The 15,642-nt window shown below is 40.3% G+C and overlaps 2 protein-coding genes across 2 annotated transcripts in view; one reads left to right on the top strand and one right to left on the bottom strand.

The window, feature by feature from the left end:
- LOC150085185 (immunoglobulin domain-containing protein oig-4-like) overlaps window positions 1-15,642 on the top strand; it is a 302,327-nt gene that overhangs the window by 20,088 nt on the left and 266,597 nt on the right. The gene's annotated exons all lie outside the window — the stretch shown is intronic.
- Window positions 1,063-15,642, bottom strand: part of LOC150085188 (beta-hexosaminidase subunit beta-like) — a 40,578-nt gene continuing 25,998 nt past the window's right edge. The window contains exons 8-14 of the mRNA XM_090373074.1: window positions 14,935-15,133; window positions 14,618-14,774; window positions 9,485-9,680; window positions 6,547-6,637; window positions 4,822-4,926; window positions 2,854-2,924; window positions 1,063-1,160 (exon numbers count right to left, since the gene is read on the bottom strand). Of these exons, the coding sequence (XP_090229200.1) occupies window positions 2,858-2,924; window positions 4,822-4,926; window positions 6,547-6,637; window positions 9,485-9,680; window positions 14,618-14,774; window positions 14,935-15,133 (815 nt within the window). The 3' untranslated portion in view covers window positions 1,063-1,160; window positions 2,854-2,857. The remainder of the gene's footprint in view (window positions 1,161-2,853; window positions 2,925-4,821; window positions 4,927-6,546; window positions 6,638-9,484; window positions 9,681-14,617; window positions 14,775-14,934; window positions 15,134-15,642) is intronic.

The raw sequence follows: 15,642 nt of genomic DNA, 5'->3' as shown, positions 1-15,642 counted from the left end.
CAAAAGGCCTAAAAATTCCTCACGTCATCGACGGGACTCAAAATCAGGTCTTTTTACCAATAGTGCTACCCACGAGGGTACATCTGCAGGATGAGTCCATGAACTCATGCTATTTCGCCATATTCTGGTCCTCCCATCAACGTCAAATAACAGAAACCGGAATCATCAGACCACGCAACGTTTTTCCATTCCTCAACTGTTCATCGTTGGTTTTCTTGAGGCAAAGGTACAAAGAATTGTGCATTCCGAGATGATTCTTTGGTTATCATTGTTCTGCTGGACTTTTATTTGACTGACAGTAGCCTTTCTGTTATTCTGCACAAGTCTTGTCAGCTTCCGTTGACTTTTTGAATAAATTAAAATGACTAACGTCGATCCTGTAGTCGGATGCTGTTTAGTTATTGGAGAAATTTCGATACACCCGAAACAGTCATATGAAAACCCCTCGGGAATTCAATTTTTGAGATATCTCTATTGACGCAGACTATCATTCCACGATCAAAGTTACTTAAACCTTGCCCATACAACATCCCTGTACATCTTTATTCATATATCATCAAATAAGGCCTCAATTTGATGAAAAAGGTGGTTATTCTTGTTGCTGAAGTATGGTTTTAGGAACATCAGCAGGCGCTGATGTTTCTAAAAACCTGTTTCTGTCATAAAAACCATTCTACTCTTACTTGAGACAGACTAACTCAGCCACGTTGCGAAAAAGACCCATAAAAATTCCTCAAGAGATCTCCGTGGTGTTTTCGAGACCTGAGTTCAAGTCCCGTCGATAACCAGCGGGAATCGAATTCAGGTCTTTTTCACCCGGTGTGTGGAGAGGATGGCGATCCTACCAACTGTGCTACCCACGAGGGCAAAAAGGGAGGTATACCTAATAAAGATCACTCAGTATACATACAAAAATGCATTTCTAATTATTTTAAATCAGAAAATCGATTCCTCGTAGGCCCACACCCTTTCAGGTTTCTGGGTACGCTTCTATATTATTTTCTGGATCTAAAGGAACGTACAATATAAGGAGATGAAAAGGTGAATGGATTTATGACGTCTTTGTGGGCTACCTTCTCTTGATTTCATGGAATGGTACAGTATTTCCAGCGATGACTTTGGTGAAGAGAGATTTTAAATGAATATCTTCTTATTTTAATCTAAAAAAAAGAAAACAATTCTTTAAATATGAGAATGCATATATCGTTCATTATATTCAAAAGTAATAAGATTTTATTAAAATAGGTAATAATATCTAATTAACCACGTGTTCCTTCAGTAACAGCATCACGTGATACTAAATCATACGCTCTTACTGAAGGAAGAGTCCATTTTATGAATAGGATGTCTCCTGACCATTCGGATGTGGGATGTTTGCCTTTAGTTAGAGAGTGGTTGATTGTTGGAACAAAAAAAAAAGGCGTGACGTAACCGAGTGGTCAGACTAGAGTGCAATGGCACGCGCTCTTTGAGTGGACCATGGTTCAAGAACTCCTCTGAGTTGGTGGTTGTAGTGGTGTATAAACAAGAAACGCCCATCTGGGTTTTGTAGAGGTGGGCAGTATGAATAAATTCAAGGAAGAACTGGATAAACTCTTTGGATTCACTTGAATGTTCCCATGAGTGATGTTTGTTAGTTGTTAAGCTGAGTTGTGGAGAGCTTTCTCAGGGGAACGTACAACAGTGGTTTTCCAGCTCATAATATTTTTTATTTAGTAAAAGAATACAAGCTCTTGAAAGCTCTGTTTGGTTGGAATTGAGCATTATTAAGCTCAGAGATGGAAAAGATAAGAAAATTTATTAAAACTTATTTTGAAATTAGCAAAACCTCGGCTTAGCAGAGATAGTTATGGCCTTAAATATTTGCTTTTGATGATAGCATCATACTTGGAGCGCTTCATAGATAGTTGAATTTAAAACTTAATGAATATTTAAAAGGCTTATTATACAAAGTGTGACAATAAGGTTCCCGGACTGCTGCAATGAAAAGAATACGAAGTGAAGGAGCTCAAAAATGGTGTTATTATTATTATTATTAAAAATAGTCACCATCTAATTGAATGCATTTATTAAATTGGTCTAAAATTTTCTGAAAGAGTCAGCGAAGGCATCCAAAGGGATGATATTCAGTTCGGCGTTTACGTTTTGATATCCTTAACACCTTTCCTTGAAATCTCTATCCTTTGAGGACAGTTTTCACCTTGGGAAATAGGAGGAAGTCCGCTGGTGCTAGATCGGGAGGGTAGCGTTGATCTGTACAATGCCATGTTTCTTTAGAAATGTCTTCTCAAGTGCTCAATGGGCGGTGGCAATGTTGTGAAACAAGAACCAGCTGCTCTTCTCTCAGAATTGCAAGCTCACCCGGAAAATGCGCTTTAATACTTTTGAAGCACCTGTACGTAGAACACAGCATTGACTCTCTCTTCCATTCAGGTACAAATTCCTTGTGAATCACACGCTGTCTGTTGAAAATCATGATCAGCGTATTGGTCCTGGACTTCTGTAAACAAAACTTTTTGGGCCTCGGTAATGATTTTGAAGTCAACTGTATGCTGCTCTAACGCTTCATCTCTGGGCCTACTCGACAATTTCTTTACCACTATTTGTTGGAGGAAGGTTGAACTGGAACATACTACTTCCGTTTATATTCAAACTCATCGAACATGACCGCAACAGCATCAGTCCTGGAACTTTATTGCCTCACCTCAATTCCAAAACATTTTCTTAAGTTCATTCTTGAACTCGAAATCATTAGACAATCAACAAACGTTTGCAATTAATAAGGTACTAATTATAATTATTAACCTTATTATATTATTATATAATTATTAATCATGAATTTAATTTACTTACTATATTAATCCATGTCCCATTCATAATCTCCACAGAAGCCATTTAGCACAGGCTGGGCTGGGATACCTCTCCTGAAACAGAAACGCCTCAAGTGTAAACGATTAAATTTTAAATATCTATAAATACGAAAAAAAGAATTTGTAATATTGTTACTCCTGTCAGAGTAACCAATCCCTTCCTCCCAAACATTTACTCTAAATTTGGTTTGGATGAGACTGTAAATACAATAATTATATTACAACAGGGAGACGCACATACTATAGCATGTAAAATATTACAATATAAAATAAAAACATAAAAACTATGTAAAATAATACCATGCACCAGCTTCGCTCCTCCTCCTCGTGTCCCAGGTCGAATGCTCACCATCATAAACTTGTGGTACCAGTTATTTATTTTAGACCCCTGACTCATTTTTTCAAAGTCCATCATTTTCACAAAGTCAATTACAGTACTTTATATATATCAAGTAGGGCTAACTTTAGGAGACGCGAATGATTATTTCCAATAACCTATATTAGAAAGTGAACCTTTCTATTTATAGATTTTAGGACTGTTTAATTAATTTATATCCTTTTAATGAGCTGTGTTGTTAAAAGTATTGGGATGGATACCAAGGAATAAGAGCATTTTATTCAAACTGCCGCTTATTATGGAAAAATTGTAGACACCAAAACAGTGAAAGGCAGATGCGAAAGGTAAAAGGCATCATATATCTTTTACGATTCCATGATGTTTCTCGTCGGTTAGGGAGAAATGCATATTTCGACAAGAGATCCTTGAACAATTTTGCTTGTTTTCCAGAAAAGTCACTCCGAAATTTGTTAAAGAGTCACTCAAGTTGTGGATACTGCCAGAGGACTATGGTGAATGCTCCAAAGTTTCTCAATTCAAATCGGTTCAGAAATTTCTTGAACGTTGTCGCTCCATGCACTTTGTCCATTATTTTGTAGTAATAGTGGCATGTGACGCAAGAAAGCAAGTGTATAAGCTTATGCAGAATCAGCCAAAAAATAAAAAATAAAAAAAAATAATAAAAAAACACACCATTCCCTCCAAATGCCTGTCCAGTTCCTTCTTAAATTTATTTAACCTATCAACTTCCACAACGACAGATGGAAGTTTGTTCCAGCAATTAACCACCCGCTGGCTAAAGGCAAATTTCTGCACATCTATTCTACATTTGTCTTTTCTTAATTTGAATTTATGGCCCCTTAGGTTCGTAATCTGAACAAGTGGAAGGATCCCATTAGAATTCAGCGTGCTCAACCCATTCAAGGCCTTATACATCTCAATCAGATCACTGCGCAGGTGCCTATTCTCCAGCTACTGCAATTTGCAGAATTTAAGCTTCTCTTGGTAAGAGGATCCCATCATTCCCCTCACCAATCTTGTTGCCCTTCTCTGTACACGCTCAAGCAAATCTACATCCTTCCTAAAATGAGGCCTCCAGACCTGTACGCAGTACTCAATGCGTGGCGTGACCATTGCCTTATGACAATACAAGACACCGTGCTGTGGTAATACTGTGTACTCCACTAGTACTGCGTTTTGATCATGCTGTGCCCAATGGTACTGGGCACAGCATGATCAGGCATGACCTGAGTTCGAGTCCCGTTTTATGAGCCTTTTTCACAACGTGGCTGAGTTAGTCGGTCTCAGGCGAGGGTAGCATGGTTTTTTCTCCCGGAAACTCTGGTTTTTGTCCGGCAAACGCAAATCGACCACAGAACACACGCAATTTGCAGACAATATACAGGGAGTAATATGGCCATAGTCGCTGACACTCCTAAAACCCGAATATAACAACAACAACAATAATTTACATTAAAGTGTTAGTATAAGTTGCATGTCTTTGGGCTAAAAATTTAATATTTTGTACTTAATTGAAGTTGAATCATTGGTTAGATGCCGAAGGGATATGTACTCTATTTCAAAACCATCGAAATACAGAAAGTTAATACTAACCTCAGCATTCGACAACGCTGCTCATCCAGACGAAATATTGCGTGGTTTGGATCCTTGACATGTGCAGGACTCCACAGACGTTCAGCTACTGCAGATGCTCTAGGCCTGAAAAATAAATTTTGTGTATGTTGATCATTTATTTCACAGAAATGTAAAAGGGTGTATAAGTGTTTCTGTTATAGTTAAGTCAGTTAAGTTTTAGTTAAAACCATTTCACCGATTCTTATTATGCAATACGTTCCCTCTTTTAGTCACCCAAAAATATAACTGTTTGTGGAACCAGTGCATTCTGCCTGTGGGTTTCCTCCCTAGAGCCAGCTGTATGAGAGAGGGCTTCAGCATTGAGTTGGACAACTGAACCCCTAACAACTTCCCTCATATATTTCCTTGAAAGCATTAAGAATAGTCTGTGGCTCTGTTATGGTCTTCTAGAGAAAACTTCGAATACATTCTACAGTTGGTACAACAATTAACTCATAGAAGAATCCCTCTGATCAATAATTAAAAACTACAAATTACAACAAGTTGGATTCTCGCAGGTACACTGGTGTGCAAAATTTGAGGACCAATCAGGTTTTCACCTGTAGCTTCTCGTAGGAGTGGCCTGGATATGGGAAAAGCATACCAAAGGAACCTCGTCAGGTACAGAAATGATGAAGGAAACAACACTGACACAACAATGGAAACAAAATGGTACAGAGCGATTTTATTCAAAAATGGCAACATAGCACTGGCTGCCATGATACAGATGCATCATTGCCAAAAAGAGGTGGTCCTCAGTAGGAGATATGGCCACCCCTAATGTCGATGCAGGCTTTGCACCGCCTGTCCATACTTAGAACAATGTTGTTGATAAGTTCTTGCGACAACGTCGTCCATTCCTTTGTCAGCGCCATCTTCAGCTGGTGAACATTTTCTGGTGGGTGTGGACGTGCCGCTAGGCGTCTCCCCAGAGCGTCCCATATGTGTTCGATGGGATTTAGATCTGTCGGAACGGGCAGGCCAATCAATTCGAACAAAGTCCTCTTTCCAAGAGCATATCAACAGCTGCAGTGCAATGGGGTGTGGCGGTAATATCCATTAACACGAACTCGGGGCCAATGGCACTTCGGAAAAGACGTACATGGGGAAGGATTACTTCAGCACAGTAGCGTGCACCGTTACAGTACTGCCTTCCAGTATCTGGAGTTGTGTACGTCCATCCAAGATAACGCCTCCCCAGACGATAACACCTCGACAGCCATATCGATCCCTTTCAGTGATGTTTGCCGGGTTATACCGTGTGCCAACCTCTCGCCAGATTAGATGACGTCCAGAATCGCTGCTGAGACTGAATCTATTCTCATCAGTAAAGAGTACTTTAAGTAACGATTTTGTGGTTGTAATCTTTAAAAATAGTGTTGGTCCTTAAGTTTTGCATACCACTGTAGCACAGTGGATATAATCACCCTCATCCCAACACCTGGTGGAAATGCACAGCTTCGAATCCCGTCAATGAGGAGAGGATTATTTATGGGCTTTTTCAAAAGTGGCTGAGTCAGCCGATCTTAAAAGAGGGGCTAGATATTTTCTCCCGAAAATTTGGGTATTTTCCAAAAAAATAGGCTACAGAATGCATGCAATTTACAGGCACAATTTTGTCACCTTAGTTGCCTTGAGATTTTATTCCGTTATAACAAAAGCACGTAAAATTTATGAAATTGCATCAAATGAAACCTCACTTACCAAAGTCTGGAAAGAAGGTTTGTACCATCGACGTATTCTGCCCACATACATACTTCACCTCCTATGACGCGGTCTTTTTCTTCTTCGGTGCCTGAAACCAAAATAAGATAGTTTAACTTAAAGAAAAGTTGTTTCCCTATTTAATGACTTATAAAAATGAAACACAATTGAAAATGCGTATATTAGTTTTTCTTTTCTTTTTTTATAGAAGCATTAAACAGAACTTCACGCAATTGACAGAAATACCCTATGTTACGAGCGGCGTTTGGAAACTTCGTGTTTTCAAACGTTATTTGAGAAGTCTGGTAACGTTACTTTTCAACATAGTCCACTATGGAGTCAATATATCTTTGGCATCGATGCTTCGATGCATTGATTCCAGCTGCGAAGAAGGTTTCCTCTTGGGCCTCAGGAATGCATCCAGTGTAGCAATAACGCTACTGTCAGCCAGGTATTTTTTCAATAAACAAGATCTAAAGGATATGAAGGATGGTCCAAGATTTCAAGATGGTCCAATGACACTCATGCAATGCAGCCATGGAAATTCCAGAATTATCAGCAGGCACGTTGTCCTGGTGGAACTAGACTACTTTTCTGAGTTTTCCTCGGCATTTATCTTGGATGTTTTCACGCAAAGGCCTTACAAGGTCTGCTTAATATGCCCCTGTGACTGTCTGCCCTTTCTGAACGTAATTCACTAGCAATGATCCATCAACATCCCAAAAAAAGCAATGTCATCACTTTCTTCACAGAAGGACTTGGCTTTCTTCGGAGAAGGAAGAGAAAAGAGCTGTTTTCACTGTTCTGACTGCTTTGTCTCTGACTGAAAGTGATGGACCCCCCTCTCATCCATGGTCACAAACATTGCAAGGAAATTTGCTGGATCTGCTTGAAAACGATGCAAATATTTACTTGAAACTCTCGTGCATTTTTGATCTGCTGTCAACGACTTTAGGACCAATCGTACTGACACCTTTTTTCGTAGCAAGAACCTCTGTTAATATGTGGTATACACACATTCATACGAGTCTCCATGATGCTGGCAATGTACTGAACTGTCACTCGTCGATCCCTTTTCACAACAACTTTTGGAGTGATGGACTTTGCAGGTCTTCTACAGGGTCTAGGCTCTCCTTCCCTTGTTTAAATTATACTGCCCACTTCTTAACCATAGAATAGGAAGGGGCATCCTTCTCTAATGTTGCAACAATATCCTCATAAATTTCTTTTGGCGTCAGTCCCTTTTTTCCGAAATATTGGATGACTGCATGGTAACTAATTTTGTCCATCTTTCCTTATTCACCCAACTTTGTTGAATTGAAGACCTGTATAAAAAAAAAAAAAAAAAAAGACATACATCATTAAAATTGCCTGAGACTTTATGATTTACGTTTTGAAGTGTTATTTACTAAGTACAGAAAATTTTAACACTGTACCTTTACCCTTTCTTTCCTAGACCATGAACTTTACAAATGCCTTTTTGTAGCATGTCCAATTTTCCTCTGAAACAGTTTTGTGAATTCAGGAAGAAAGTTACTTCTATAGAAAGCAGGCGCCTCCGTAGCCAGGTGGGAAGGAGCAGCAGTGCGTAGCACACGCTTCTTGATTAGACCGGGGTTCGAGCCCGTCACCACCAAATGCGGAGGATGCGGAAAGGTCAGCGAATGACCACCGCATATTCCGGGAGCAATATGGCCTTAGTTGCTAATGCTCCTAAAAACCAAAACAACAACAACAACAACTTCTATAGAAAGCAGCCTTTTCCACTCGTTATTTTCTACACTCACTAGCCAAAAAATTATAAACCTTTTTTCATTATCTACTAGGACCACATTTTTTTCGAATTACAGTCCGTATACGTCGTGGCATAGATTTTATTAGGTGTTTGAGGGAGTCTAGCTTCAGATTTAACCATTACTGTATCAGGACATTTTTCCACAGCCGTATTGTGGTCGATAAAGAACTGCGAATCCGAACTGCGTTTCGCAACATATCCCAGACATTCTCAATTGGATTCAGATATGGAGAAACAGGCAGCCAGAACAGATGTTGGAAATCTTGAGAATGCTTCTCGAACCATTCAGATTCCTTTTGTGTACGGTGGATAGTTATGTTGTCATCGTGTAAGACTCTATCGATTTTGTGGTTAAAAATGAGGCATTGCAGTATGAAGTTGGTCAGATACGACCAACTAGATATTCATTGGAGGTGATACCACCTTCTAACGATATGAGCGGACGCAGTCCATTCCAAAAGATACTCCATATAATGATAATACTTTTAGCCGCTCGAGCAGTGGACACAAGACAATCTGGTTGCACGGCTCATGATGTCTTGCATACTTTCACCTTACCGTTGGGACAAAAAGTGTAAATCAAGACTGGTCAAACCACATGATCTTTTCTCACCATTCCTCAGTCCAGTTTTGGTGTTGGTGTTGGTTGATAAAACCACTTTAATCGAATCTTTCGATTTCTTTACACAAAAGTGACTTTTATATTCACACATAACACGACCACCAAATCCCAGATTCTTCAAATTTCGCCCCGAACTGAGGCAAAGACAAAATCATTTCCAACCGAACTGGTTTTGTCTTTGCCTAAGTTGAATATTTCAGTCATTTGTTGCACACTGGATCTTAAATTCTGATGCACAATTCGCTTTAAATTCCTGCGGTCTGGAATACCCACTTTTTGCCACATTTCTTCCTTTTAGAGCTACATTTCCCAATCGTCTTCCATTTATTGTGCTCCAAAAACTTTTGAGCTGATTTCCCGATAACCACATCTGATACTTGTGATCTTGCCATGTGACAAATGACATTTGCATACTGTACGTTTAATTATCTGCTGACGCCAATTGCAAAAAGTTTCTAATCTTTTGGCCGGTGAGCGTATTTAATCGTTACAATTGAAAACCGAGAAACTAAATGGCTTACCACTAAATGCTCTGGGGTCGCACTCATAATATCTCCTCCAGTCTTGCCCGTACGATATATAATTTAAATACCAACATGCAGAAAACACTATTTGATATCCCTTCTTAGCAATTGGGGCCATGTAATCTTGCCATGGACGTAGAGTTTTATCTTGAAAATTGTCCTTCCATACCTCTACAATAGTGTCGCTTTCGGCCTTAGAAAAGAGAGGAAAAAAAATCAATTTCTGAGATTCTGATATAAAAGAAGATTCAAACTCGGATTCAAACAATTTTTAATGGTAGTTGTGCCCTAAATTAAAAGAATTTTCACCACAATCGCAAAGGAAGAATTCAATAACAGTATGTGTAAATACCAAATAAAATTAAAAAAAAAAGTAAAATGGATGAAACGTGATATTTAACCAATAAGTTCATCGTATGACATACACCCAGGACTATACACTGAGTGATCACTGAATTATAACCACCTACCTAATACGGGCCACCATTCGCACGGATAGCAACCGCTATTTGCCTAGGCATAGACTCCACTAGATGCCTGAATACGTCTCTAAGGATCAACAACCATGCTGCTTGCAAGGCTTTCCACACTCTTGGGAGAGATGACGGTTGCGTGTCCATACCCCTCACCTCCATTCAAAACATCCCACAAGTGTTCAATTGGATTGAGGTCAGGCGAATTTGGAGGTCACTCGAGATGGGTGGAGGGGTTATGCTATTAATTAAGAAACACATAAAGTCCAAGGAAGTGAAGCCAGTCGACATCGATGGACAGGGCAGTGTCGAGTCAGTTTGGTGCGACATAAGCATAGGGAAATCAAAATTGAGAGTAGGAGTGTGCTATAGGCCTAATGACTCTGATGAGTATAATAAGATATTGTACAGGGAAATAGAGTGGGCCAGTAAATCTGAGAGTCTTATAATGGGGGACTTTAATTTCCCAGATATTGACTGGAATTTGTGGGTTGGTCACTCGCACACTAGCAAGGCTTTTGTGGATTTATTGGATGATTGTTTTCTACATCAGCATGTTCGTGAGGCAACAAGAGGGAGCAATACTCTTGATCTGATTATCAGTAGTGATTCTTCATGCATTAAGAACCTGCAGATAAATGAACCACTAGGTGGCAGTGATCACAGTGTGTTGAAGTGGGATTTACTCAAGGAGGTAACTACCATCAGAGGTAAAGGGAAGGGTTTTTGTTTTCGTAAAGGCGACTATGATGGTCTGAGACAGTATTTAAATTCTATACAGTGGGACCAACTGATGATGTTACCAACAGCAAACTCAAAATGGGAAGCATTCAAGGAACTAATCTTGGAAGCTACTAGGCTTTACATACCAACTAAGAAATATTGTTCAAGGTTTAGGCCTAAATGGTTGTCAGATGAGCTAATGAGACATGTGGCAGAGAAGAAAAATGCATGGGATACATACAAATTAATGGGTGACATGGAAGCCTATGATAGATATAAGTTGGTCTGTAACCAAGTCACAAAGGAGATTAGGCAGGCAAAGGCAGACTATGAAAAATCCTTGGCAAAGGATGCAAAGAAAAACAGAAAAGAGTTTTTTACATACTTGAACTCGAAAAGGAAAGGGATGAATCAGATTGGTCCACTGGATATTGATGGTTCAACAGTTGAGGATCCTGCTCAGGTGGCTAACAATCTAAACGAGTATTTTGCATCTACATTCACGCATGAGGAGTTATTCAGGAAGGAGAATGATGTAGGTAAAGTAAACATTGGCAGTGAGCTGGATGATTTTGTAATAACTGAGAGGAAAGTGGAGGAGAGATTGTTGAGGATAAACATAAAAAAGGCACCTGGGTTGGATGGGATCTATCCAGTTATATTAAAGGAGGCAGCAAAGGAAGTATGCAAACCCCTAGCCATAATTATGAGAGCTTCTTTGGACTCAGGGGAGGTGCCCATAGACTGGAGATGTGCAAATGTAACCCCAATTCACAAAGGAGGATCAAAGGCTGACACAAGTAATTATAGACCTGTTAGTTTAACTTCTGTTCCAGGTAAATTAATGGAGGCACTGGTTAAAGAAGCACTGCAGGATCATCTAGACAAGAATTCAGTTATAGCTCAGACGCAGCATGGTTTTGTTAAGGGCAGGTCTTGCCTGACCAATTTGATTGGATACTATGATGTAGTCACAAAAGAACTGGATGCAGGGAATAACTTTGATATTATATATTTGGATCTTAGAAAGGCTTTTGATACTGTTGCACATGGAAGACTGCTGCACAAATTGGAGCAGTGTGGCATTGGAGGCAAATTGCTGCTATGGATAAGGGGATGGTTGAGTGGCAGAAGACAGAGAGTGGTAATCAATGGACACTGCTCAACGTGGACTAATGTTATTAGTGGAGTTCCTCAAGGTTCAGTGTTGGGTCCGTTGTTGTTTTCGGTGTTTATGAATGATATTGATGATGGGATATCAAGTTTAATGTCCAAGTTTGCAGATGATACAAAGGTTGGCAGGGTCGTTAAGGACAATACTGACGCTATGCTGCTGCAACAGGATCTGGAAAGGTTGAACAGATGGGCTGAGAGGTGGCAAATGAGGTTTAACATCGACAAATGTAAAGTGCTGCATATGGGAAACAGTAACCCCAGAGCAACGTATCAACTCTGCGGTACTACACTGACAGTGGTGGAGAATGAAAAGGACCTGGGGGTAATTGTGCAGGCAGATATGAAGTTCTCTGAGCAGTGCAGACGAGCTGCAAGAGTAGCGCATGGTGTCTTGTCAATGATATACAGGAATTTTTCTAGCAGGGATAAGGAGGTGATTATTCCCTTGTATAAGGCAATGGTAAGGCCACATCTTGAGTACTGTATACAGGTCTGGAGGCCTCATTTCAAGAAGGATGTAGAGCTGCTGGAACGGGTACAGAGAAGGGCAACAAGATTAGTAAATGGAACAAAGGGTTGCTCTTACGAAGAAAGGCTTAAGTTTTGCAAATTACAGAGTCTGGAGACTAGGCACCGGCGAGGTGATCTGATAGAGGTGTATAAGGCTTTGAATGGTTTGAGCATGCTCAATGCCAATGGGATTCTTCATCTTTCTCAGAATAATCACCTCAGAGGGCATAAATTCAAATTGAGGAAGGACGGATGTCGGATAGATGTGCGGAAATTTGCCTTTGGCCAGCGGGTGGTTGGTTGGTGGAACCGACTTCCATCACTTGTTGTTGAAGTTGATAGCCTAAACAAATTTAAAGCTCAACTGGACAGGTATTTCGAACGAACGGAGGGGTGAAATGGGAGTGGGTGTTTTTTTTTTTTTTTTGGCTGATGCTGAATAAGCTTGCTTTCTTGCATCATATGCCTCTGCTAATGCTAATGCTAATGCTAATGCTAATATCTTCACCGTGTTTCTCGAACCTTGTACACAGAGCGGGCCTGATGACACGGCGCATTGTCATCTTGGAGGATTCCGTTTCTGTCCTGGAAAAAAATGCAACATGGCAGGGTGCACATGGTCTCCTAACAACTTCGGTAGTCCTCACGAGGTGAAACGTTAATTCATACGCACCAGGAGTTCTAGTTCTTGTCAACAAAACAGGCCCCATATTAAGCAACCACTTCCACCTGCCTGGACAGTGGGCAATTTTTTTTAAAATTTATTTATTAATCTAGGCGGTCCCAGTCAGCTTTTCCCGCAACCCCACCATTATTTACAGTACTGTGCAAATAATATTAACACATATATTGACAGCTACTAGTTGGTTACCATCCCTGGCGCGTAGAGCTGGGCCGAGGACCTACTGTCAAGCGAATATTGGGATGACAATTCAAATGCGTGCCCTCAACTACTAAAGGCCACGTACTTCTGATTTTCATCTCCATGAAAGTTTAATGTCGGAATCAGTGAAGCACGTCGTCCTCTTAAAGTGAAGACCACCAGACCAGCATTTTGTACTGTATCTGTGAGTGAGCACCTCCATAAACGCATGCAGTTCAAGCACTCACTTCCATCCCGTTGGCTTTGAAGAAATCCCGATGCCCAGCTAACGTTGTGGCTGACTGCGGTAACCATCCTGCAACGAAGAGGATCCTAGCTTGTATTTCTCAGCTATCGCCACTATTCACCATCTGCAGGCTCCCTGTGAGCCTGCAAATTCTGATAGTGGTGATACTGGAGCTCCTTATTTTCTCACAAACGAGCAGACAGTCATTGTTATCTACTACTGTGGAACACACTTAATTCCAAGAAGAACTGAACACACAGGGCACTATGCACAATGGGCCCATGGACTCCGGTTGCTTGCGCTGCACACAATAGCATCCGTCACTATGTTTCTCAAGGTATTTGGACTCATCTGACCAACACATTCGTTTCCAGTCCTCTAGTGTCCAAACAGCGTGTTATTGACAGCACAGCATTAGCCATCAACGATGATCAGCGATGAGGAGAGGATGTCTCTTAGGTTATCTGGTGTGGAACTCCATATGTCTGAATGTGTGGCGCAACGTCATTTCGGTTATTTTTCTTGTACTCTCCGTATTGCATTGCGATATTAACTGTCGCACAGTGACCTGCCATTGAGCCCGTACAACGCACTGCACTCTTCACTCACCACGAACATCCCCCTTGCGTAATGCTTTACAGTTCTGTCGGCGGGAGGTGGTTTGACTCATTTGACACCATTCTTTGTACACCTTAACCACAGCGGGCTGTGAGCATCCGACAAGACGTGCTGTTTCCAATACAGGAGCACCCGACGCCCGAGTTTCCACAATTACGTCCCTTTGAAACTCTGTGATATCTTTACTACATTCCATAACTGCTTCATTATTACTTTGAGTTGCACTACCAGATGCAAATTACCACTGCTCTAGCGTACCTCATCTGTAATGGCATGATCCATTACAGATGAGGTGGTCATCATTCAGTGATCACTGAGTGTATTTTGATACTGTATTTAGTAATTCTTTTTAAAATGAAGTTGAAATCATACAAGAACAAGGTATCAGGAGTTTGTTGGAGAAGTAATAACAGAAAAAATTCTTAAAAAGCCCAACGGCTGCTGGCCGATTTAAATATTTGAACCGAAAATTTTAATGTCTACACTGACATTTTTCATTGATCAATGACGTGTTGGATTACCTGGACTTCGTTGTCTATTGGGTCTTGCCAGACCATAGATTTATATCCGATGTCTTTCACGTTTTCCAGGGTTCTTCGCACATAATGCTGCTCAACTTCACTGTATTGTTCGTAACTATTGTCTTCCATGAACTTCGCGATGTCCGGATTAGATTTCCTGAAAGATGAAATGAGGTTAAAGAATGTCAAACAATAGTTTGTAATTTTCTATCCATTTTAACCATTTTTGAGATAAATATACCGACCACAATGATTAGAAACTTTTAAATAATCATAATTATGAAAGCTTGAACTATTAACTCGAAACATTTGCTCACCAGCAACCATAGTAGACTTCGTCCATCCCAAGATGGATATATTCATCCACGAACACACTCCTTACTTCTTTCAACAGTTCTTGAATAACCTCGTAAGTTTCATTGATGGTTGGATTAAGTATTTCTAATGAAGCAAAATCATTGTAGTTAGGTGTGTATGGCTTGTCTGGTCCTTCTCCGTAACAAGGTGTGAGGATATCTGAAAGAATAAATAGCTTTTAATAGACAATTCTTGAAAGAAGATGCTACCATACGGAAAGCACATATGTTCAAAAACTTTAATACCACATTGGAAGGATATTCACTACCCAGTAAAAAATGATGACCACCTCCCTGTTTTAGAATCGGTAGCTGGTTGGTTGCCTTATTCAATTCCGCCTGGTAGTGCAAAAGAACAGGTAAATGTGATACTGCAGGTTCGTGGCATGCGTTCCACGTGAAGTACTAGATCAACATGGGCAAAGGGCATGATTTGACGGACTTCGGAAAAGGAATGATTGTCGGGTATCAGTTGAAGGATGGCATATGATGCAAGAAAGCAAGCTTATACAGCATCAGTCAAAAAAAAAAAACAGAAACCCTTCCCATTTCACCCATTCATTCACCCAATGTCTGTCTAGGGGTTTGCCTTGAATTTATTTAAGCTATCAACTTCCATAATGACACATGGAAGTTTGTTCCAGCAATCAACTACCCGCTGGCTAAAAA

This window comes from Mastigoproctus giganteus, chromosome 5, assembly GCF_048544385.1.
Source record: "Mastigoproctus giganteus isolate SK-2022 chromosome 5, ASM4854438v1, whole genome shotgun sequence".
NCBI lineage: Eukaryota > Metazoa > Arthropoda > Arachnida > Uropygi > Thelyphonidae > Mastigoproctus > Mastigoproctus giganteus.
The sequence above is the reverse complement of the archived record's forward strand: the minus strand, read 5'-3'. Positions and strand labels throughout refer to the sequence as shown.